Source organism: Myotis lucifugus, unplaced genomic scaffold, assembly GCF_000147115.1.
Source record: "Myotis lucifugus unplaced genomic scaffold, Myoluc2.0 scaffold_16, whole genome shotgun sequence".
NCBI classification, from domain to species: Eukaryota; Metazoa; Chordata; class Mammalia; order Chiroptera; family Vespertilionidae; genus Myotis; species Myotis lucifugus.
The window spans coordinates 1,513,840-1,539,996 of NW_005871064.1; the positions used below are offsets into that span (position 1 = coordinate 1,513,840).

Here is a 26,157-nt window from a genome sequence, read left to right on the forward strand (position 1 = left end):
ATAAATTTTTATTGATTTCAGAGAGGAAGGGAGAGGGAGAGAGAGATAGAAACATCAAAGATGAGAGAGTATCATCGATCAGCTGCCTCCTGCAAGCCCCCAGGCATGTGCCCTGACCAGGAATTGAACTGTGACCTCCTTATTCATAGGTTGACGCTCAACACTGAGCAACTCTGGTCGAGCTCTCTTTATTGCTTTAAATGACAACTAGTTTTATTTTATGGAAGGATGCAATGATCTTTTCCTTCTCGTGAAATTTATGATTAAACATGTACTTCTGAAATAAAATTTAACAAAATAAAAATAAATTTGTAAAGTGATGTATGTGGCATCACAGTTTTAATTTAAAAAAAAAATTTTGGGTCATTTTGTTTCAGGCTCCGTGAACTTTTAGCATCAGAAGAAAATGAGTATTTTACTGAAATGCAATTGAAAGAAGAAACAATTGAAGAGAGAAAAGAAAGAATGAGATATAAAACCAGATTATTAAGAGAGAAGAAAGAAAAAGAGAGGCAAGATTTTGTGGCTGAAAAGCTAGACCAGCAATTCAGGTAATAATGCCAGAAAAACACACACACAAAATCTGTGTATTAAAAAAGACTTAAGATTGCTAATGTACAGTAGAGTGTAGCTTTAAGAGGTTATAGACAGTAGTTGTACCAGTACCTTTAAATCTTGGTAATTATATACACATCATTGCAAAATGCAGGCACTAAGGGATTTTTTGTTTTGTTTAGAGTTAAGAACACTTAATATTTATTCTCAACAAATTTCAAGCATAAAATACAGTGTTATTGTTTACTAGTGATCTGTTGCGCGAAATCGTGCGAGACCCAGGACCCCCCCGTCCAGTGCCATGGGACCGCCCTGAGTCCTGGAGTCCTGCCCCATGTGGCTGGCGTGCTGCCAGATGGCCTGAGTCCTGGAGTACCGCCCTGATGCCCCGCCTCCGGCCGCTGGGACCCCTGTGCCCCTGTGGGGCCCCAGGAACCCTGGTGGAAGTTGCACAGAGCGGCTGCTGGCCCCGCCCCTGCTGCCTCGCCCCTGCTGTGCGCGCTGCCATCTTGTGACGGCCTTATGGCATGAGGGTCAATTTGCATATTACCTCTTTATTATATAGGATAGCCCAAGATAAAGTAAAATGCAAACTCTGAGTTTAAAGTATGGTAGAATACAGAAGGAATACATGAGTTCATTTTTCACAGCGCAAGAAATCTGAATAGGTGAGATATCCAAAGGTCAACAGATGTTAGAAAGAAGCAAAACCAAGCATGTGGAGGGATCACGACATGGTTCTTTTTGTTATTGATGTTTATCCTCACCCGAGGACATTTTTCCATTGATTTTTAGAGAGAGTGGAAGGGAGGGTGAGAGACAGAGAGAGAACATTGTCGATGTGAAAGACACACATTGATTTGTGGCCTCCTGCCTGCACCCTGACTAGAGCTGGGGATCGATCCTGCAACTGAAGTACGTACCCTTGACCAGGAACCAAACCTGAGATGGGCCAATGCTCTATCCACTGAGCTAAACCAGCTAGGGCGAGACATAGTTCAGAGATAAAGCTTTTGCCATCTCTTCTCTTTCTGCCATGAAGTTTCTATTAATCATATAGACTGTCCTATATCTTCCTAGTAGAGGCCCAAAGGAGAAGTAAGCTATTGCAGTGAGTAGTGCATACAAATTGCAGATACAGCTGCTAACAAAGTAAATTAAACGGCTAAGACTAATTAAAGTATTACAATACTCAAAGAATCAAACAAGTTATGACTTAGCCACTTAAACTTATATAGTACCAAGTTTTATTTTGTCTGAGTATTGACATGATTAACTGAAAATATGCTGTTTCCCTGAATGGGAAATTTCAGGGCTTGGGGAGCTGCTAAAGAAGGGCAGTGAAGAAAACCAGATTAGTCATGCATATCACCAGAAGGAACTTGCCACTCCCCATCTTGAAGATGGTAACTTGAGTTCCACAGATAGTCACTGTACTAGATTTTCAAGCTTGTAGTAACCAACACAGGATCAGACTTGGATTTTCTGGCCTTTCTGAAGTTTAGCCTCATCTCCTGTCCTTGGTTGGACTTGGACACTCCCTGCTGGCTGCTGAGAAGATGCTGTGAGGGACAAAGGGGACACTAGCAAGTGAATTTCAATGGGTCATTCATATATTTCCCTAAAGGCTGGTGATGTTTACAACTGTTCATGTGCTTATTTGCCATCTGTAGATCATCTTCTTTGTGAAATGTCTCTTCATTTCTTCTGCCCATTTTCTAATTGGATTAGCTATTAAGTTTTGAGAGTACTTTATTTATTCTGGATATGAGTCTTTTATGTAGGATATGTAGTTTGGAAATATTGTTTCCTAGTCTGTAGCTTGTTTTGTTTGTTTTTTTATTCTGTTAAGAGGGTGTTTCACAGAGAAAAAGATTTTAATTTTGATGAAACCCACTTTATCAATACTTCTTTTATGGAGCATGCTCTTGGTACATTGCGATTTTTACATTGTAATTTTATTTTATTTTATTTTTTAAAAAAATATATTTTATTGATTTTTTACAGAGAGGAAGGAAGAGGGATAGAGAGTTAGAAACATCGATGAGAGAGAAGCATCGATCAGCTGCCTCCTGCACACCCCCTACTGGGGATGTGCCTGCAACCAAGGTACATGCCCTTGACCGGAATCAAACCTGGGACCTTTCAGTCCCCAGGTCGACGCTCTATCCAATGAGCCAAACCAGCTAGGGCTTGTGATTTTATTTTAAGTGTTCTGTATTTATACACAATGAGCGATTGAACCCCAGATTAAAGTAGGCAATTTTGAGCTTTGTTTTGTTTTGGGTGTTTTTGTTAAACAAATACCCTAGGATGCATGGTGAGAACACTTGTGTCTGTCAATTACTGGCCAGGCATTGTTCTAAGCACTTTACATGTATGTACTCTTACAATGAGGTACCAAAGAACCTAAACTCCAGGCCAGCCTGCCAGGTTTTCACTCCCAGCTCTACCACATATGAAATATATGAACTGACCTATGATGCTTAACTGCTCCGTGCCTCCTCTTTCTCATCTGTAAATGGGGCTGATCATAACGATGGAAATGAACTTGCAGTAATGTTCACTGCGACATCGTTGTTGTGAAGATGGTAAGACTCCATACCTGTAAAGTGCTTAGAACAGTGCCTGCAAATTAAAAGTCAGTAAGTGCTGCGGATAGTATTACTACTCCTGGGAAGACACGTAGGCTCCCTGCTTTAACTCTAAAATGGAGGTAATTCTTGCTGCTACCTCTGAGTTAAAAGATACTTACGAGGGTGATACAAGATTTCGTGCGTGAAAGTACCATGTAAAGCACTTTTATCAGTGATTGTTATCATTAAAATAGAAGTATTGACCATTCTTGCAATGAGAGTTTAGACTTCATTATTTCTTTCAGTCTTAGCTATTAAAATTTCATCAGAAGTTCTATATTGAGCCCATTTTCCAACTTCAGCTTCTTGGTGCTGAATCTGATTTAGAAACCAGGAAGACTTGATGTTTATAAACATTGCCTTCAGTCAGAGGGTCTCCTCGCGCGGCTGGATGCCAGAACCTCCTGGGTGCTCTGACAAACTGCAGAGGCCTGTGTCCACCCCAGGTGTTCTGTTTTACCTAGTCTGGTCTGGGAGGAGGAAGGGAAGAAGTGGGGAGTAGGATTTTGAAAATATCCCTAAGTAATTCTGAAGTGTAGACATTGTTGACTATCACAGGGCTCAATGAAGAACTTTTGAAGAAATTTGAATAACCAAGACTGAAAGAGAGGACACAGTCTAAACACTTATGGTGAGAGCATGTCTTCTTGAATGGTGACATAGCCGGGTGTGCACAGGCAGCTCAGGCGAAACCCCTTCGGTGGACATGTGCCCTGCCGGGAGCCCAGGGGTGATGGGGAAGCCTTCATCTATGTGGTCACAGATGACCTTTCCTTGGAAGTGCATGTGGGGTCTCTTTCTACCAAAGCCTCGTCCACTTGTAATATTGTAGTATTTCCCCTGTAGTAATAATCATAGTTACCAGTTATTGAGCTCTTAGTACTTACCAGGCATTTACATCTGTTATCTCTGATCCTTACCAGAACCTTAAAAGACTAAAAAAAAAAAAAAAAAAGCTCAGATAGGTCAAATTTTCAACCCAAAGTCACACAGGAAATGTCAAAACTAGGATTCAAAGCCTGCTCTGTCTGACCCAGTGCCCGTATTTTGTCTGTGACATCATGGTGCCTATCTCCCTGCCATTCGTCACATGTTTTCTCTGCTCATATGGCCTACATCCAGATCTTTGACTTTTTCTATTTCAGGTATGTGCCTAAATAGAGCCATGTCTCATGAAGGTTTTGTCTTTAAAATTCTCCTTTCAGGGAACGCTGTGAGGAGCTCCGCACTGAATTGCTTTCTATCCATGAGAAGAAGGTGTGCGAGGAGCGGAAAACACAGGTTGCGTTTAATGAGGAGCTGAAAAGGCAAAAACTGGTGGAAGAGCAGATGTTCTGTAAGCTCTGGGAGGAAGACCGATTAGCCAAGGAAAGGCGAGAAGCGGAAGAGGCGAGGAGACAGAAAAAGCTAGTGGAGAACACACGGCTGGGGCTGAATGCCCAGCTCACCGACATCAACGCGAGAAGGCAGGCAGCGCAGCGGCTGAAGGAAGAGGAGGCGCGCCTTGTGGTGGGCCTTTTAAAATGCTGGTCATAGGATGATCACTCCGTGGTCACAGGACCAGGTTGCAGGCCTGTGGCTGCACAGTGTGCCTGATGGCCTGGGCCGGTTCACAGGGCAGCATGATCAGAGCCTTGGATTTCAAGGCCCAGCTAATAGTGCCCTCCCATTGCAGAGAGCGAGTTACTTCACTACGGTGGCTCCATTTCTTTATCTGCGAAAGGAGGCAAAATGCAGCTGCCTGTTTTGGGAGGTGAAATGGGATAGTCATGGGCAGTGCTATGGAGGGCTAGTGACAATTCGGCAACATCCCCTGTTCTTTGATATGTGATATGTAAATTGACAGTTTCCAAATCCTATGAAGAAATGCCGTGGAACAGCTATGGTGACCTTCTGGCCACCAATATCAATAATTTTGTTCCAACAAGATTGCTGCCCCTACTGCAGCATTTTCAACTAGTGTGCGGTTGAAACAGGCAGCACCTATTTGGCCAGGGCACTGACCTCTTTTCCCTTAGGTTGTCTAATAAAACAATGACAGCATCCAACACAATAATAACCATCTGCTGTGCACGAATCAACATTACACCATCATTGTCTAACTTATTTGATAGTTAAATCAGAATCCAAATATGGTTGTTATAAGTCTCTTTTAGAAAGAATGACTATTTATTATTCACTTGAGATTGACGGGGGTGCAATAAATTCATTACATTGGCACAACAGGTGTAAGATTAAAACTATCCCGGTGAAGCCAAAACATGGCAAACTACTTTTAGGTCCCTCAATCTTGAACAGTTTTCCCCCATCCCATCCCTTCCTATCTTATAGTCTGGATTTGGCTGGTTACTTCCGCCGGATGTGGTTGAGCTTACTTTAAAAAAAAGTGTGGCCTGCTATTCCACCGGCTTTCATGCTTGATACCCATTCCTTTTCCTTAGATTCTGCACTTATCGAATTTGACCCTTACAATTCAGTTGAATTTACTGGCATTAGTGGAAAAGTCTAGTATACATAACTCCCTTCTCACAGGCCAGTAATCACGGCTGTTATGAATCTCAGTTAAATCAAGTCAAATTGGGATTTGTATCCCATCCTCACTATTGATTGCTACGTCATCTCCTGCCCCAGCTGGACAAATACTTATCCCTTCAGGAGACTTCAGCTGCCTCTGGCAGGAGGACTAATGTCCCAAATTTTCTACTAAACCCACAAGGCCCCACAGCATTGGTGCCCCAGTTAAAACCGCCTGTTTGGCCAGGCAGTCAAGCCAGCCAGAAAGCTAAGAAAATGAGAGGGATGGGGGAATACTTTAGAGAACAAAATGCTTAAAATTTAGCTTTGCGTATTTAGCTGACATGTACATTTCCATTTTGGACTCTATTGCTGTTTAATAATGCACCCACATCTAGATGTGCAGATGGGCATAGAAGAGTCAAGTGTAGGCCAATCCACTGAAATGTTGAGAGTGGTGCTGAGTGATGGGTACTAGGTTTAAAGGTGATTTCTCTTTATACATTTCTGCATTTTGAACTTGACAACTATTACTTTATAATTACATACACAGCGATTTCACAAAGCCTTACTGCTGACTCAGCAATGAGAAGGCAAGTTTTATTTCTTATAGTCCTTCTAATTCCAGGTGTGTATATGAAATGCATTAATTTGTTTTGTCCAACTGTACTGAATTATCTTCATTGTTATTCTGCCTTAGGAAGATGAAAGAGCTCAGGTGAAATTTGAGAATGAGCAGGATAAGCTAAACAAACAGAGGACAAAACAGAAACTTAGGACCACTTTGCAAAAAGCCCTCCAAGAGAAGATAGAACGTCTTCAGCAGGAGTACAGAGAAGAGCAGGACTTGAGCACGAAACTCGTGCAAATGGCGCAGCAAGACTTACAGGACGAGGCTGATCAAAACAAGCAAAAAAGAGTAAGACGTGTGTTCAGTGTCTAATATGTGCTGGGTGAAATTCCTTGTTGAGCTCTGTCTTACAGGAGCCAGCCACATGCAGAATGAACTGTAACAGTGCCACTCTAAGTGTGGTGTTAACATCATCTGGGAGAGATGAAATTTGTAGGCTCCAGAATCCGAATCTAGAAATCCTGGCAGGGGCAAGAAATCTGTGTTTTAACAAGCTCCCCCAGGTCTATTCAGATGCTCTCTGAATCCTGAGAACTCCTACTCTATCACATGGCGATGGGATCGCAGGAGGAGGAGGGAGTATGCCTGCCTGCAAGCTGGGGAGGACATCACTGAGAAAGTGATATGAAAGGATATGTAAAGTGTTGTCAGGCAAGGAGAGTAGAGAAAAGCATTCCAGTATTCATTTAGCTGTCTGTTCCTTTGACATTTGTATTGAACTCTTAAGGGTGTCATGCTTTTCCTATAATATAGTCTTATTTTTAAAGACTATTTCTAAGAGCAGTTTAGGTTCACAGCAAAGTTGAACAGAAGATACAGAAATTTCCCATAACCTCCTGCCCCCACAAATGCAAAGCCTCCCCCCATTATCAACATCCCCCAATAGAGTGGTACATTTGTTACATTTGATTAACCTACATTATTATCATTATTACCCAAGGTCCATAGTTTACATTAAGCTTCACTTTTGTTTGTTTTTTTGTGTGTGTTTTTTTTGTTTTGTTAATCCTCACCCGAGGATATTTTTCCATTGCTTTTTAGAGTGGATGGGAGTGGGGGAGACACAGAGAGAGAAACATCGATGTGAGAGAAACACATCAATTGGTTGGCGCTCCCTTCAAGCCTGCATAAGGTTCACTCTTGGTGTTATACATGCTATGGGTTTGGACAAATGTATAATGACATGTGTCCACCATGACAGTACCATACAGAGTAGTTTCATTGGCCTAAAACTATCTCCATAGTTTTGTCTTTTCCCAGAATGTCATATAGTTGGAATCATAAAATATGTAGCCTTTTTAGATTGGCTTATTTCACTAAGTAATATGGATTTAAATTTCCTACATGTCTTTTCACTTTGTTAAAAATCAAAGGACAGTAAATGTGAGGGTTTATTTCTGGACTTATAGTTCTATACCATTAATCTATATGTCCATCCTTATGCTGCATCTCATGTTTATACATCTTGATCACTGAGCTTTGTAGTGAGTTTGAAATCAGGAAATGTAAATCCTCCAACTTTGTTCTTCTTTTTCAAATTGTTTTGACTATTCTGTCTCCCTTCAATTTCCATGTGAATTTAGGATCAGTTTATTGATTTTTGCAAAGAAGACAATGAGATTTTGTTAGGGATTATTTTGAATCTCTAGACCAAGTTGGGGACAACTGCCATTTTAACAATATTGTCTACTGATCCATGAACATAGGATGTCTTTTCATTTATTTAGGTCTTTAATTTATTTCAATAATATTTCTTAGTTTTAAGAGTATAAGTTTTGCCCTTCTCTTGTTAAATTTATTCCTAAGTAAGAATGAGACTGTGTATACAAGCCATTCTGATAGTACAGCTATAGCCCTCAAACCTTGCTAGTCCTACCTCAGGTCTATGATTTTCTCAAAAGAGATTAGATCAGAGATTGAATGGAACAGCACAAATATAAAACCATGGAAGATGGAGAAGTAAACAGAAATGTCTTTGTTATAAAGTCCAGTTCACAACCTTAGCTGCACATTAAAATCACTTGGGGAACTTAAAAACTATCCATTAGATAAGAATCTCTGGAGGTGAGACTCAGCCCTTAATAATTTTTAAGCTCCCAAAATGGGCATGGTTCTCTCTCTCTCTCTCTCTCTCTCTCTCTCTCTCTCTCTCTCTCTCCCCCCCCCCAGCACATTTTCCTTGCCTCTCTCTTTCTCCTAAGCTCCAAGGGCTCTTTTTTGGCCTCTGTAACTTGTTTCCTGAGCCTATTTCTTCTACGGCTCACTTCTACCTCTGTGACTTTCTAAATAAACTTTTGCTTGTATTTGAGTCTTGGCTCTGAATTCTTTCTTAGCCAGAACTCAAGTAAAGAATAAAAACAAAGAAAAGAAAAGGAAGAAAAGCTCCCCAGGTTATTCCAAAGTGTAGCTAAGATTGAGAATTGCTGTTATAAAATATCAGGTGACTGACTTATCTTCTGGTCAGAAACAGTGCCATGTAGTAGTAGTGATTTATTTTGTTTATCAGGTTAAGATTTCATCTACCCAAATTAAAATAAATGAAAATAAAACTGTACCATTGCAAATTATTTGGGAACTGCTTGGAGACACACTTTTTGGAATAGTGTGTGAATTAACTTATTCAACAATGTATTTTAGAACATTTCAAACAGGTACAAAGAATAGTTCAAAGAACCCCCATGTGTCCCTTACCTAGCTTCAAAAACCATCAGCTAATGACCATTCTTGTTTCATCTGTACCACCACCCAATACCCCCACTACCCCTAAGTATTTTGAAGTAAACCCTCGACATAATATTTCATCTATAAAATTTCAGTGGTAGTTCTGAAACATTGAGATTGTAATTCTAAGATTGTTTTTAAATATCCTCAATATCATTATCACACTTAAGAATGTTTTAACAACATGTGGTCAATTTATGTTATGTAGGAAGATAGGATAAAAGAACAGAAGATATATCGTCAGTATTTGGCACAGCAGCGTGAGGAAGAAAATGCTCAGGAAAAAGAATTGGACAGAATATTAGAAGAAGAGAAGGCAAAGCAGTGGGCGGAGAAGGACAAACAGCTGAAACTTGAAAAGGAGGCAAGGAAACAACTTATGAATGAGGTCATGTGTACAAGAAAACTTCAAGTTCAAGAAAAATGTAAGGAAATGAATTATAATTATATTTTAGTTGGGCCTTCATTCAATTTAAGTAGCATCCAAAATATGTATTAAGAAGGTATCCTATATAATAAAAGGGTAATATGCAAATTGACCCTAACAGCAGAACGACTGGGAATGACTGGTCACTATGACACACACTGACCACCAGGGGGCAGATGCTCAATGCAGGAGCTGCCCTCTGGTGGTCAATGTGCTCCCATAGGGGGAGTTCTGCTCAGCCACAAGACAGGCTGATGGCTGCCAGTACAGCGGTGCTGGTGGGAGCCTCTCCTGCCTCCTCAGCAGCACTAAGGATGTCCGACTGCAGTTTAGGCGTGCTCCCCGCTGGCAAGTGGACATCCCCCAAGGCTCCCGGTCTGCCAGAAGGATGTCTGACTGCCAGCTTAGGCCCGATCCCCCAGGGAACAGGCCTAAGCCAGCAGGTGGTCATCCCCCAAGGGGTCCCAGACTGCAAGAGGGCACAGGCCGGGCTGAGGGACCCCCCCCCCCCCCCAGTGCACAAATTTTTGTGCACCGGGCCTCTAGTTATGTATAAACTACTATGAGGGATGTAAAAAGGATTAAGGCAAGATCCCTGTTTTGCAGGTCTTATTTAAGTGTGACCACCTAAAGCATATGAAGAGGGTTATATCCCAGCAGACTCTGAGCAGTTGTAGGGGAGATGTTCTGAAGGGTAAAGGAACAGCATGACTAGTCTGTGGTCCTTAGTGATTATGAAAGAGAGCGAGAAGGTCAGGTAAAGACACACATCTCCCCGTCCTCCCTTTTATCTGTCCCTCTGTGCTTTCTGCGGGTGTCTCCATACCTCCCTACCTGCATACCTTTGCGTGGGTAGTTTTCTCTATGATGCTTGTGATCTAGAGGAATTCTGGACATCCTTCAAGGCAGCTCAAATGTCACCCCGTTCCTAATCCTCCTCCTGGGGCTCTCACTGAGACCTGCTCATGTCTTAGCACACAAGTGTATTCTCTGAGCTCCAAACAGTGCCTGCTTACAAAAGGCAGTGTCTGTAGGAGGAGGAACCGCCACCTCCAGATTCCCATCATTCCATGTCCAGCCCAGCAGATGGATGATTCACAGTTAGGAAGCCATTAGGCTTCTCATTAGTTGTCTTTGCACGAGAAAGCTCATCTTGGTTCCTTTGATTAATTCTCCACTCCATGTATTATAACAGCAGTTAAAAATTGTTAAGTCAGCTCAGCCTCTGTTGCTCAGTGGTTGAGCGTCGACCGATGAACCAGGAGGTTATGGTTCAGTTGCCATTCAGGGCACATGCCTGGGTTGCTGCTTGGTCCTGGTAGGGGGCATGCAGGAGGCAGCAGATAAATGATTCTCTCCTGTCATTGATGCTTCTATCTCTCTCTCCCTCTCCCTTCCTCTCTGCATTCAATAAAAAAATATTTTAAAAAATTATTAAGTCAGTATTAGAAGAAAGCTTATAAATGAAAAAGATTCTGTATTCATCCATGATAATTGATTCAGAACAGACTGAGAAAACAAAGAATGGAAGCATTTGAGACCATTTATAAAGAAGGATACAAAGTCAGCTATCATTCCATCAACCCGGGAATACCTACTATTCACAATTTCTTCCCAGTATTTTTACTATGTATATAATTTCCCTCTACAAATCAGGGTCATGTTGTATATATTATTTTATAGCCTAAATTTTCCACTTATTATAAACATTTCCAGGTCATTTTTCTTCAATTATAAGATTTGTAATGCTGCCTAGAAATCCATTATAAAAATGGACCATAATTTATTTTACCTAAACACAACTAATGGACCTTCAGATTGTTTTGAATCTTACCAGTACTTTAGCATTGCAGGTTACCATGATTAAGTGGCAGATGAATGTCTTACATTTGTCCTAAAAATTCTGTAAATAGTTTATTTTGGCTTATATATGATTGTGTAAGATACATTTCTGTAAGTGGATTTTGGGAAGATATGTACATTTCAGATGTGAATTGCCTGGTTGTGTTTATTCTTCTGTGAACTCTGTTTTCTTTGTCATATTTTTCCTATAGGGATGCTTCAATTTTTCTTATTTAATTTTTAAAAGCCTTTTATACAAAGACTTTTAAAAAAATATTTATTTTGTAATAAGTAAAGGCTCTCATTAACATTAATGGCAATAGAACTATTTGTCCTCAAGAAGAGAAAGTTCTATGGTAATCTGGTTTGAAAAAGGCTGAGCATAGAGTCTCAACAAAAAATGATTAAGAGAAAATCTGTAGATCACAGCACATATGAACCTAAACCTTGTTATTTCCTCAGTGGAGATAACTATTTCCACCTTATTGGTCTAAGATCCAGCCCAGTGATTCTAAGCTCTGCCTTTCTAAGAATAATATGCCATCGATGCCCAGAAAGATGTTAGCAAGTCTTGTCTGGAAAAAGTCAATTAGCAAGCATTGCTGTTGTCTTTCGTAGTGCAACGAAAAGCGAAAGAACTGGAAGAACGTGCTCTGGAAAAGGAGCACATACAGGAAGGTCTTAAAGAGCTTAACCGTGAAGAGGAGGAGAATTTTGTAAGGTATGATTTTGTTTTATTATCACTATCTAAATTTAAAAAATGGAGATTTTTTTTAACATAGAGGACCATGTGCCATAATTCTTGCATTACTGACATTATTTTACATCAGTACAGTCAGGTGCTATATAGCATTTCTACCAACAACGGACTGCATATACGATGAAGGTCTCCTGAAATTATAACAGAGTTGAACTATTCCTATCACCTAGTGCTGTTGTAGCTCTAATAATGCTGTAGTACAGCTCATTACTCCCATGTTTATGGCGATGCTGGTGTAAACAAACCTACTGTGCTGCCAGTAGGATAAAAGTATTGTGTTCTGTGTTTTTGTTTGGGTGCCCTGACCAGTAATCGAACAACTGACCTTTCAGTGCACGGGACAATGCTCAACCAACTGAGCCACACTGGCCAGGCCTATTCTGTTTCTACTATACCTTTGGATATGTTTGGATAAACAAACACCAGGCTTGAAGCCTACGTGTGTAATAGGCTATCCCACCTAGGTTTGTATAAACGCACTCCGTAATGTTCACACAACGAAATCACCTGACACATTTCTCATGTATCCCTGTCAAAGTGATGCATGACTATTATATTTGTCCTAAAGGCTCAAATCACTTTACAGAATTTCATATTAAAATAAGTACCAAGCCCTAACCGGTTTGGCTCAGCAGATAGAGCGTCAGCCTGTGGACTCAAGGGTCCCAGGTTTGATTCCGGTCAAAGGCATGTACCTTGGTTGCGGGCACATCCCCAGTGGGGAGTGTGCAGGAGGCAGCTGATCAGTGTTTCTATCTTATTGATGTTTCTAACTCTCTATCTCTCTCCCTTCCTCTCTGTAAAAAATCAATAAAGTATATTTAAAAAAAATAAAAATAAAATAAGTACCAAGGTGCCTGGCTAGCTCAGTCAGTAGAGCATGTGACTCTTAAAATAAGTACCAACCATCTTGGTAAAATTAAATTCTATTGCTATTGTGTACATTCTGATTATACTAATTGGGTATTGAACTGAATGATCATCTTTATTTTTTTTTTGTTAATCCTCACCTGAGGATATTTTTTCCATTGCTTTTCAGAGAGAGTAGAAGGGAGGAAGGGAGGGAGGGAGGGAGGAGGAGAGAGAGAGACACTGATGTGAGAGAGACACATTGATTGGTTGCTTCCTGCATTCACCACGACTGGGGGCAAGGAGTGAACCCGCAACCCAGATATTTGCCCTTGACTGGGAATCGAACCCAAGACTCTTTGGTATGCAGTCCGATGGTCTAGCTACTGAGCCACATTGGCTAGGGCAGATGAACATCTTGAAAAAATAATATAAATTAGAAAAAAACTTTTTAAAACAGGCACCAATCCTATATCCCAATGAAATAACTTGATGGACTCCCCACCCCCATGAAACAAACTGAAAATAGAATCTGCCACAGAAGCAGATACGTGCTATAATCTTTATATCTAATGAAAGCTGATATTAAAAATGTGGCTTATCGATTGTAAAATGGTGCAACTGCTAAGGATAACAGTATGAAATTTTCTCAAAAAATTAATAATAGAACTGTCATATTGATGTAAGAAATGTCCAAACCTGTAGAGAATGTGTAAAGAGTTTATTTGAGCCAACACTGACCACAGTTGCCAGGAAGCAAGATCTCAAATGCTCTGGGGAACGGCAGTTTCACAGTTTCTCTTATGCATTTGGAATAAAGGAGGGAAGGGAAGAAAGATTACCTAAGGGTGGGAGAAAGCAAGGACCACAGGATAGTTAATAAGATTATATGCTTTTTTGAGTGGTTACACTTATTTCAAAGATGTGTTAATGTATATGCCTGGTGCGTGACTACCCACCATGACCTGCCCAGTTAGGAATTTATGACCAGATCACCCCGTGAGGTTACTTTCCATAGAACTCCTTCTTAGTCCACACTATGATCTGGCAATTTCACTTCTGAGTATATATCCAAAATAATTAAAAGCAGGACCTTGAAGACATATTTGCATGGCCATGTTCATAGCAGCACTAGTCACAATAGCCAAGAGGTAGAAATAATCCAAATGTCCATTAGCAAGTGAATAGATAAACAAAATGTGGAACCTGTATACAATGGAATATTATACAGCCTTAAAAAGGAAGGAAATTCTGACACTTGTTACAACATGGATGAACCTTGAGGTCATTATGGTAAGTGGAATAAGCCAGACACCAAAATACAAACACTGTGTGATTCTACTTATATGAAGTACCTAGAATAGTTAAATTCATAGAGACAGCAAATAGGATGGTGGTTACCAGGGGCTGGGTGGAAGGGGAAAAGGTGAGTTTTCATTTTCTGATGGGTATAGAATTTCAGATTTGCAAGATGAAAAAGTCCTAGAGATTTATTTTACAACAATGTGAATATACTTAACACTTAAAAATGGTTAAGATGGTAAATTTTACATTATGTATTTTTTACCACAATAAAAACATCACACTATAAATTTAAAAAAAATTTAATCCTCACCCAAGGATATGTTTTTATTGATATATATATATATATATATATATATATATATATATATATATATATATATATATATATATTGAGAGAGAGAGAGAGAGAGAGAGAGAGAGAGAGAGAGAGAAAGGGAGAGAGAGAGAGGCAAAGGGAAAGGGAGAGGGAGAGGGAAAGGAAGAGAGAGAAACATTGATGTGAGAGAGAAGCATCGATCGGGTGTCTCCCAGTATGCGCCTGATCAAGGACTAAGGATTGAACCAGCAACCTGGGTATGTGCCCTGACCAGGAATCAAACCTGTGACTTTTCAGTGTATGGGACGACACTCCAACCAACTGAGACACACCAGCCAGGGCTCACAGTATAAATTTAAAGTGTGGCTTATCTATTTAAAATGCTGCTTATCTGTGGAAGAAATTGTCTAGTTAATACTGGACAGAATGAGGCCAACTTACCCACCTAGGCACCAGCAGTCTGAGACCACTGCAGGCTTTCCCTGTAGGGGCCTGGCCCTTCGATAGACAGACGAGTGGAAAACTGGCAGGTCAGCCTGTTCCCAGTTTTACCAGTCCTTGGAGAGGAGTGAGAGGGGATGGAAAAAGGCCAAAACTCTCTCCACATCACAGTGACTATTTTGAAAACTTCCCTCCCTAAAAATTAATATTTGTTCTAAGATTATCTTAATTATGATATATTGAACACATTATTGGATTTGTCATCTGTTTCTTCCCCACTCAACTTGATTTTTAAAAAAATATATTTTATTGATTTTTTACAGAGAGAAAGGGAGAGGGATAGAGAGTTAGAAACATCGATGAGAGAGAAACATCGACCAGCTGCCTCCTGCACACCTCCTACTGGGGATGTGCCTGCAACCAAGGTATATGTCCTTGACCGGAATCGAACCTGGGACCTTTCAGTCCACAGGCCCATGCTCTATCCACTGAGCCAAACCAGTTTGGTGTTTTTAATGGAAATTTTAATTTCACCCCACCAATTACATTTTAATGATAATGCCCTAAATAAATCCAAATGCTTACTTTTATAATTTTATCCTTTGACATGCTTAATACTGCAGACGCTCCGGGTTAGCCCAGGAGTACCAGAAGGAGCTTCAGATGCAAATGTCCTACCAGCAGCAGGCCCGGGAAGCACAGAAGGAAGAGGAGCGCCGGGAGCTGGAAGCAGGGAGAGCGGCAGACAAGAGGTGCCAGGACAAGATCCGGGAGCTCCTGTGCCACTCCCGAGTGCAGCTCCGAAACGTCCATCCCATGCGGAGGGCATGCCCTGCGAAGCTCCCACCGTAGTTTCGTAAACATCAGTGTTTTTTCAGTCTTTTAATATTTTTAACTAAAATACACTTATATGTTCCTTTGAGCTCATAGATAAACTTCCTTTTTCTCTGAGATTGCATAATGATACATAATTTTGTTCCTTTATTCGATTTCACAGACTTACAAATTTTCCTCACCTAGCTGACTTTATCCCATCTACCGCCTAAAATGGGAACCCTGTTTTGTGGGGGATTTAGGCCTGGGAATCTTAGGCACTCTGTAAAATATGTTTTACTGGTTAATTTTTTAAAAAGGTGGAATTGGACATGCTCATATTCCTAACGTTCAACATTAAAATTATCTTCACTTCTTTGAGTTTCCTCTCAGGGAACTCTCTCAGGGATGTTCATATGGAAACTGAGTTTTACATTATAAACACTGTCATATTGCTTCACATATCATATTTCTAAAGTATAATGGCTACATAGTAGTCTACTGAGGCAATGTACTATAATTTATTAAACATTGGCCTTTGCTTAAAATTTGTCACTACTACAAATTACACTGTAACAACAATATTCATTTGAATTATTTCCTTAGGATCAATTAATTCCCTGGAGTGGGATTTCTGTGTCAAAGGGGATAAACATTTTCATATTTTGCTTCAACTGCCACATTTGCAAAAGCAGTTTTTAGAGAGTTAGACTTTTTAGAGAAATGTTTTCAAGGCCAATTGGTATTCTCTCTGCAGATTTAAAATTTATTTAAGCAAATTGTATGCTAGACTCTCTGAGAGTTTTGGTTTTGAGTTTTTATCTACTATAATAAGGTATAGTATATTAACTTATTTGCAGGTACTAAGTACCTTTGCATATGTAGGATAAATGCCATTTGGTCATGTTATATATTTTTTAACATGTTGCTACGTTTCATATATATATGTGTGTATATGTTTATATACACACATATATATGCACTATGTGATCCTGGTCTATTATATATCTTGGATCTAGGCCTATTGTGATGTTTTTGTCAGGTTTGTTATCAGTATATTGTTGGCCATGTAAAGGTATAAGGGTGGGGCCCTAATCAGATAGGGCTGGTGTCCTTATTTATTTTATTTTTTCCATCACATTTATTCCCTCTGTGCCCTCTTCCTCCTCCCTCTCTCCCCACCGTGTCCTTATAAGAAGAGGAAAGACACCGAGATTGCTCTCTCCCTGCATGCAGAGAAGACAGGTGAGGATGCAGTGAGAAGGCGACCATCTTCAAGATGGAAAAGGAGTGAGTCCTCACCTGAACCAACCTGTTGGCAGCTTGATCTTACACTCCCAGCCTCCAGAACTGTGAGAAAATAAATGTCTGCTGCTTAAGTCCCCGCCCCCCCCCCCCCCACTCCTGAGATTTGTTATAGCAGCCTGCCTGAGCCCACTAACACAGAGCCCTATCTTACTCCCTTTAAAGTCTCTCATAGTGTCTGGCACACAGACACGACCACAACAAATGTTTGGTGAATTGAACTGTAATCCCCAACTGAATGAGTGCCGCATGGTGCTGGTGGAGCCAGGGTCTGAGATCTCTGACAAACCCAGTGGCCAGTTCTACTCCAGTACACCTCAGTATACGGACACAGGCCACCAGCCCTTATCTATAACTGGAAAACCCAAAAATCTATGAAAGCAGAAAGTTTGATGCTAAACCTCATTTATCAGCAAAGCCTGACCTGAACAAATGGGAAGCTACTTAAAATGATCTATGTTTTACTATAGAATTAGTAATGTTTTAAATTACTGGGCACCACCCTTGCTCTGGCTGAGACTGTTACAAAACCAAAGCCTTAGGCATCTGCTCACTTTTCTAAAATCCCCAAAGTTCAGACTTCAAAACACATCTGGCCCCAAGGGTTTTAGAGAAAGGATTGTGAACCTGTGGTACATAGGGGTCAATACCAACCCCACAGCTGTCAACCGGAGGAAGACGGTGGGACACACGAATTATCCAGTGTGTACATCAACCGCAGTTGCTATTGGTACAGAATGAGCAATAACTTAACCCTAAACTGGGAAGACGTGTGATGGGAGTGAAGACATGTTTATCGATGTGCATGCCGCAGAGGCCAGTGTTGTTTCTGAGCAGTTCACCTCCTCAGCCTACCAAATGTGCTGAGTACACTTTTCAAGGATGTGATGAAAGTACAATATTACCTTGGGAAACAGCAGCAGTGCCGTTTAAAGTCCAATTGGCTTTTTACAAATTGTACTTAACAACTGGAGAAGTCAATAAAAATGCAATTAAAACACCAACAATTACTCATTAAGCCTGTCAATATTAATACTATAAATAATAGGAATAAAGAGAATTTGCTGAATTTACCAAGCACAGTATGTTTTTAGCAGAGCGTCTCCAAGTCTTCAGGAACTGGTGCTCTCGCTTGGCTATGACAAGCCCTCTGCTGGACCCTAAGGAGCACAAGGAATAGGACAGAGGAGGGTACCGCCTTGTTGAAGATCAAGACCGACAAACAAGAAATAATTGACAACAGTACCAGGCAACATACAATCAAGTGCTGTCTTAAATACAATCAAGAGAGTAGGCCAGACATTGTTGTGCCTTCTTTAAAGGCTCCAGAATGTCTATGCAGCTGAGCTGAAGGGAGACACCTGGCTGGAACACGGGCAGAGAGCATGTCTGAAGCTGCCTTTGAAGAGCACTCCACTTTTTTGTTTTGTTTTCAAATATATTTTTATTGATTTCAGAGAGGAAAGGAGAGGGAGGGAGAGAGAGATAGAAACATCAATGATGAGAGAGAATCACTGATGGGCTGCCTCCCACACACCCCACACTGGGGACCAAGTCCTCAACCCGGGCATGTACCCTGACCAGGAATCCAACCGTGGCCTCTTGGTTCATAGATCGATGCTCAACCACTGGGCTATGCCCAACCAGGCAGCACCCCACGGTTTTTGTGTAGATTTTATGTTTATTTGGAGTAGCTTCTCGGGGAGCTTTCAGAGCCTTGGAAGAGGGCGGTGCTATCCAAGTCCCACTGAGGAGCCACACCGCTGCTGCTCTGGAGTTTGGGGAAGGGAGAGGTTTAGGACAGGTGGGGCAATCCAGGAAGGCTTCTGGGGAAAGGTGGCACTTGAACTGGCCTTACAGGTGGTGTGAAGTGTAAATGGCCTAGACAAGGAAGAGAATATTTGGAGGTGAGTCTGCTGGCGGGGAGAGGGGGTGACTCTTCCATAGTGAGAAGTGGACTCAACTCAATGGGAGGCTCTATCTTGGGGCAGGAGGTCAGGCCATTCTGGGGCAGACCAGGAAGTCCCATACTCCAAATTAGAAAAAGGAACATTTCCTAAACTCGACCAGATTTCAACAGAATTTCAGTTACTGCCACCACGCATGCCGCGTGGCCAGACCACCCTTCCTCCTTTCTCACTAAGGGCACAGTCTTGATTGCATGATTTAACACTACTAATAACTGGACTATTAACACAGGAGGAAGAAGGGGCACCGTTAGGTGACAGGCAACAGGGGCCTGCAGAGCCTTAGTAGCCTTGAGAGTTGGGGCCTGGATGCTCGATGGACTTCCAAGGCCAGTTGAGAGGTCAAGGAACTGAGGGCAGCAGTACACCTGCCTGGCCTGCCAGGAAGCTGAATGAGATGATACAAGCAAGGGCAAGCACTCAGCAAATGCCAAGTGCTAAACTCAGCACCAGAAACAGATCCTAATACGTCTCCTGTCCTTCCAGTGAAACCGTGTAGCTGCTCACACCTGCTCAGTTTCTGTTCTGGTCAAGTTATTGCAGGTCCAGAAGAATAGCACAGCTTTTTCGAGGCTCTAACATCTTCACATTATTATAATGTCTTCACATTATTATTACTTACCAATAACCATTCAGATGTGTTCGGTATTTTACAAGCATTTCTAGTTTGACTTGGTCCTCATTATAGCCATGGGCACTTGACAGGGATTTTTTTTTCCTTTTTGTGATTGAGGTATAACATTCATACAGTAAAATGTGAAAAGTGCACAGTGTGGTGAATTTTTCCAAAGGGCTGACTGCAGAGTCTCGCTGCAGCCCAGGAGGCAGCCAGGTCTGGCACCTGACAGGGGGCGAGAAGCTGGAGGCAGCTCAGTGATTTGTAGAAAACTGGGGCGGGGAGAATAGGGCCAGATCAAGATTTAGGGCAATTACACCAAACAACAAATCATCTCATCGTAAATGCTGCAAATCAAATTCCAAGTCTGGGGCCAAGAACTGGGGAAATTGATGTGCGGCAGAAATGCAAGGGAGGAAATCACCCAGATTGAATGTGCTTTCCCAACAACGTGCTGCACGCAGGCCCCACGGTCAGGAACTGGGGGGATTCTTCCATTACTGGGCAGGGAAATTACCTTTCCTGCCAGAGGAGTCACCGTGCCAGTCCCATTACATAGTAAAAACTATAAAATCAAGCTCTCCGGCAGTTCCCGCTCTGCCTTCAGACACCCCTCTCCCCCCCGCCATGACATTCATCTGTTGTCCCAGCTCTGCACCCAGTGGCAGGACCCCACTTTATAACCCCACCTCTGGACACATTACTCATGTCCTTTCTTCCACAAGGACACAGCTGTCCACCTTCCCCCACACTCCCAAGCCAGTTCTCTCTTTTCTGACCCCAAACTCACCTGTCCTCAGTCCCATGCATACAATGCCCTGCCCTCGCCTGAAAATGTTCTGGCAAACTAGTCTCAGAGACTGCGATGACTCAGGTTTGGACCGAGAGCTCCATGGACAAACCTCGTTAGGGCGCCGTGCCACCGGGAGACTGCCGTAGATGGACATTCAGACGGATTGCAGTCTTCCGTTATTTCATCGTGCTGCAACGAATGAACTCGTACATCAGGAAAGTCTGCTCCTACAGTGGCCTCTCTGGGTAGAAGGGACTGTGCATTTCGATGTCTGATCATAATTGCCAAGCAGCCAGCAAGATCCCCGTCCATGTTACTGACTAGAAGCGGTTGGATGATGGATCCGGGCTCAGTTATGGAGGATGAACCTGACCCCTGTGGGTTTCTTCAAGTGTTTTGTATACAAAAGAGTGTATGTTTCAAGTCACCCCGGAAATGCCAGAGTATTTGCTGACACATCTGAAAGGATGGAAAGACACACTAGACAAGTTGGCGGTGGACACAACACGGTCGTTACTGCAGCAGCGCCGTGTCTCCGGTGTCTGTGAGAGCACCCAGGCCCGCACTCCGCCCCTGATCTCCCGCATGCGGGTGGGGGGCTTGATCGCGCTGTCCACACGCCCAGCTTGGAACGTGCCGGCAAGCAGGGGACCTCATTTCGTACCTCTCAAAGCACATGGCATGCGGTTCATAGAAGTGGGTATCTTCGGTCGGAACAACATTTAATTTTACATTGTAGTGAGCGTTTGGTGGCCCAAGAGTGACAGTTGACAGTGCTGCCTCAGTCTGCCATGCGACACTGATTAAGAACCACTGACCCCAGAGCCAAGCAGACCCCCCAGGGAGGAGCAGGAATCCTGACAGGAGAGTCATCAGAGCTCAGGGATCTGGAAGCAAAGTAGAAGCAGGTCCAAGCATCTAGGAGGGAACAATGCGAATATTGGAACAAAGTTACGAGACGTGGGCTTAAAACTGGTAGCAGCTCCGAGGCTGAGCCTGCCTGTGGTGGTGCCGAGGGGAGAGGAGTGGGGAGCCGGAACCGGACCGCTGCAACTCACTGCTGGTGGACTGAGCTTTAAGACCAGCTTGAGCAGGAACGACAAGATGCTTGAGTCAAAAGATGACTTATGCATGTGAGAATTTCACAGCCTGATTTATGGAGTGACACATGTTGAAATGGAAAGAGACCATAAACTTTTAGCTAGAGCATAAAAATAAAATCCTCAATGATATGCTTCCCCACACTCCAAAGCTGCCGAGGCTGGGGATGCGAATATGATCGGAGGTGCCAGCAGGTGGCTACTAATGGGTGGGCCTGGAGAAGAGCCGCCTCACGGTGTGGACTTGCAGAGGCTCTCGACTGTGGCTCTGTGTTAGAATGACCCGGAAGTGTTTAAAGACCACACCCCAGAACAATTAAATTGGAGCTTCTAGGCCAGTGATGGCGAACCTTTTGAGCTCGGCGTATCAGCATTTTGAAAAACCCTAACTTAACTCTGGTGCCGTGTCACATACAGAAATTTTTTGATATTTGCAACCATAGTAAAACAAAGATTTATATTTTTGATATTTATTTTATATATTTAAATGCCATTTAACAAAGAAAAATCAACCAAAAAAATGAGTTCGCGTGTCACCTCTGACATGCGTGTCATAGGTTCGTCATCACTGTTCTAGGAGGAGGCACAGGGGTCGGTTTTTTGGGAGTGACTCCCAGGTGATTCCAATGTGTAGCCAAGACTGAGAATCTTGTTCTAAAGCATGGGTAGGATTTGGAAACAGAAAGCATGTAATTTACAGGTTATTTAATTAATGCAAGCTCTGAAGTCCATCCTTACACCAACCTCTGGCTCTGATTCCCTCTCTCTTTACCTCAGGACACAAGGAAGTCTCACCTGGAATCCGGTGGAAACTTGGGCTCCACAGCAAGACCTTGGTTCAATTTTGCTTTATTAAGGGGTGTTATGGGGTGAAGGGCATGCTTTCTGAGCAAGCGGGTGGGGAGAGATTGCGAGTGAAATTCTCTGCTTCTCAGGCAGGGCCTGTGAACCACTATCAACCTCCTAGTTCTTCCCAGAAATGTTCAGGCTGCTCTTGGCCACGGACCAGCTGTGTGGCTTTGGGCAGATCCTGGCCCCTCTCTGAACCTCGGTTTTATTATTTTTTAAATTTATTGATTGATTTTTTTTTAGAGAGAGGAAAGGAAGGAGGGAGGGAGGGAGGGAGGGAGAGAGAGAGAAACATTGATTTGTTGTTCCATTTTTCTATGCATTCATTGGTTGATTCTTGTATGTACCTGACTGGGGATTGAACCTACAACCTTGGTGTATTGGGACAATGTTCTAACCAACGGAGCTACCGGCCAGGGCCTGAGCCTCAGCTTTCTCATTTGTAAAATGAGACAGTTGGACAGTGGCCTGTTGGAAAGATTGGGGGATTATGCAATATTGAAAATGATAGAAAAAGCAAAAATAAAACCAGCTACTGGGAAAAGTGTCCAGAAGAGGGTGCAAGAGGCTTTGGATGAACTATAGGTGGCTCCGCCATCCTCTGGAAAGGGGTCCTGTAGCCGATTACCTGGGAGCAAGTGAGAACGAGGAGGACTAGCGGCTCGGAATGAGTTCAGTGGGCTGTGCAGGCTGCGGGCATGCAGGCTGTTAGCGCTGCATGTCCTCTGACCCGGGCCACCTCATTTCTCTCCTCCCTTCTCTGCTCCCCAATTGATTTGTCACTTCATCCTGCGGGAGGGCATCATTACGCTATTTATACCATAGCCCTCGGCCTCGTGAACAGCTTCTATGGACAGAGATTTTGGAGGTTCTGGGGAAGCATAGAAATACCCTCTCCCTCTTCCCCCACAAAAGAATCCAGTCCTTTTGCAGCAGAGTCAGAAGCCTAGTGGGAACCAAAGCCTTTAATTCCATTTAGGATTAAAGTCCAGCTTCCAGCGAACCCCTTTTAAAGGGCACACAGGACTTACAGTCGGACTGAGTTGTAAAGGACTTAACAGCAAACCTTCCAGGGAGCCAGCTTTGAGAGGGGGCTTTGTTCCCTGACGTTAGCCTTACACGTATGGCATACAGCACCGGTGAAAACAGCTCTCAACTTGCTTTGGTGTCATGAGCCAGGCACATGGAGGGCAGCCACCAGGGCACAACCATGGGGGTGCAGCCTACCCTCCCAGTGGTAGAATCTACACCATCCTGGACAGTGATAATCCAGCCTCTGACTTCTCCAGGGGCAACAGGCTCCCTTCTCATGAGATGCCTGCTCCTCCCGTGACCAGTTCTTCTTATTTCTCTCTCCTGGTTGTCTATCACCCTGAAACTTCTTCCCTGTGGTCTGGCTCTGGCCTCCATTCACCAGAACCAGCCCAATCTCTCTTCACATGACAGATTTTCAAATATTTGAAAACAGTTATGACATTCCTGTCTCCCCTGTTGAGTGCCCCAGCCCTCACCACTCTTCAGGTGGAACCTCCTGGATGGGGTGGCTCTGAGGCTCAGACGAGATCACAGAAGTGAACCACTTGGCAAGCTTCCTTGGCGGTATTACTTAAAGGAGGGAAAGAGCACATTTGATTGTGGGATTAGAAATTCACAAGCTCTGGCCGAGAGCAGTAGTCTCCTTAGAGATGGGGTTCCGTTTCATCAGCATGACTGAGTGCTTAAGTTGTGCAGGTCTGATGGAAGCCAGAAAGTTGGAATGAGTTGGGTCTGGGGAGAAAGGATGGAAGCAAATGAGTTTCGGGTGGGCCAGAGGTCTCAGGGGGATTGCTAGCACTGCCTATCTGACAGGTTCGAGGGTGGGTCTAAAGGAAGCTTGGAATTGGATTTGTGGTAGGAGGTGATACGGGGTGTGTATGAGAAGAAGGAAAAGTTCTGGGAATGGGCTATAGTTCTATTCGGGGACCAGGAAGAGGAAGCAGAGCTAGCAGAGGACACGGGGAAGGTGTGGTTAGCCAGGCTGGGAACGAGGAGAAAAGTGACAGGAGTGGTTTAACCCAACGGGGAGAGTTCATTACACCCCATGCTTCGGAGGGAGAGGCTGAGCTAGGAAGGAACGGAAGCGCTGGCTCTCAACCGTGGCTGTCGTTAGAGCCGCCTCATCCCTCTGAAGAACCCCTTTGCCCAGGCAGCATCCCAGATAGAGTTTCTGGGAGTGGGAGCCAGGCATCTGTTTTCGTAAAAGGGACTCCAACATGCAGGAAGTGTAGAGAGCCGGTGAGTTATGGAGGGACGGGGTGTGAGTGAGAGCAGCCAGCTGGTACGAGCCATCACTTCAAAAAGTTGCCCGGGAACGGAGAACGGCATTTGGTCACTGCCTTTGTCAACCCTGGAAGTACAATCTTTTAGAATGATGGAGCTGAAAACATTCAGGTGCTCAGGGCCACTGCTGGCCAATATATCAGAATCCCTGAAGGTGGGAGGGGGGGGGCTTCCTCAGAGCGGTTCTAGCTCCCCAGGTGAGTTACATGGGGACCCTGCACGCCAGGTGGGAAGGTCTTGAGTAGGAGGCGCTTAAGACCCCTCCCAGGGTGCGGGGCTCTGGAGCAGCCGCCCCAGCAGGTGCAGATGGGCCCCCTGGCTGGAGCCACCTTCGGAGCTGTCCCTCCCTCAGGCACAGAGGCCGCCTCCAGAAAACCAGGGCCACCTCTCCTGCATGTCCTGCTCCCCTCCACCAACTCCACCAACTCTGCCAGTCAGCTCCCTTTGGGGCTGAAATGTCTACTCTTTTAAATTTTTTTGTTTTGTTTATCCTCACACAAGGATATTTTCCCACTGATTTTTAGAGAGAGAGGAAGAGACAGAGAGAGAACCATCAATGTGAGTGACACAGTGACTGGTTGCCTCCTGCATGCCTCCAACCAGGGCCAGGGGTTGAGCCTGCAAACGAGGTAATGCCCTTGACCGGCATTATGGCATTGAACCCGGTCGCTTCAGTCCCAGGGCTGGTGCTCATCCACTGAGCCAAACCGACCAGGGCAGGTCTACTCTTTTATTTATCTTCCTTTTTGGCTGAAATGTCTACTCTTTGTTGTTGTTGTTAATCCTCGCAGAGAATATTTTTCCCATTAATTTTTTTAGAGAGAGGAAAGGGGGCCAGGAGGAGAGGTGGGGGAGAGGGAGGGAGAGGGGGAAGCATCTATGGGAGAGAGAAACACATCGATTCACTGCCTTCTGCTCTGGACTGGGTATCACCCCGCGACCCTTTGGTGCGTGGGAGGCTGTGCGCTGCGGGGCCGGGGCTGGATGCCTCCTTCTGCGGAAGCAGAAGAAGGAGTGAAGCTGCTGTGGGCAGCCAGCGCCTGGCAGAGGGCGGGCAAAGCCCAGGTGTGGGGAGGGAGTGTGCGCGGGGAGGAGCGTGCAGACTTTCCTAGGAAAAGCACACGGCCCTCGGAAGCGGGGGAGAGGGGCAGCCTACCTGGAAGGCTGCGGGGAACCGCAAACGAAAGGGGGAGGGCGTGACACAGCCCCCACCTCTGAAGGACGCCGGGCGCGCAGAGCCGAGCCCCCTTGAGCCACCTTCTCCGGCAGGGCTGGGTGTTAACAGTGAAACATTCGCGATGCAGACACCTCCGTCCATTCCCCTCGGCCCCCTCCGCTTCCCCCCTCCTTCCGGCTGCACGGCGTTCCCGCCCCGCCTTCCGACAGCCGAGCGGACGG

General features: G+C 43.8%; 1 protein-coding gene across 19 annotated transcripts in view; it reads left to right on the top strand.

The window, feature by feature from the left end:
- Positions 1-15,955, top strand: part of LOC102422049 (methyl-CpG-binding domain protein 1) — a 41,209-nt gene extending 25,254 nt beyond the window's left edge. For 17 of the 19 annotated variants that reach the window (XM_023750827.1, XM_023750825.1, XM_023750824.1 and 14 more), the window contains 6 exons: positions 378-551; positions 4,397-4,700; positions 6,406-6,624; positions 9,266-9,482; positions 11,945-12,047; positions 15,621-15,955. In XM_023750827.1, the coding sequence (XP_023606595.1) occupies positions 378-551; positions 4,397-4,700; positions 6,406-6,624; positions 9,266-9,482; positions 11,945-12,047; positions 15,621-15,849 (1,246 nt within the window). In that variant the 3' untranslated portion in view covers positions 15,850-15,955. The remainder of the gene's footprint in view (positions 1-377; positions 552-4,396; positions 4,701-6,405; positions 6,625-9,265; positions 9,483-11,944; positions 12,048-15,620) is intronic. The other 2 variants (XM_023750826.1, XM_014452514.2) reach the window with 2 other exon arrangements.
- The last annotated feature ends 10,202 nt before the right edge of the window (positions 15,956-26,157 follow it).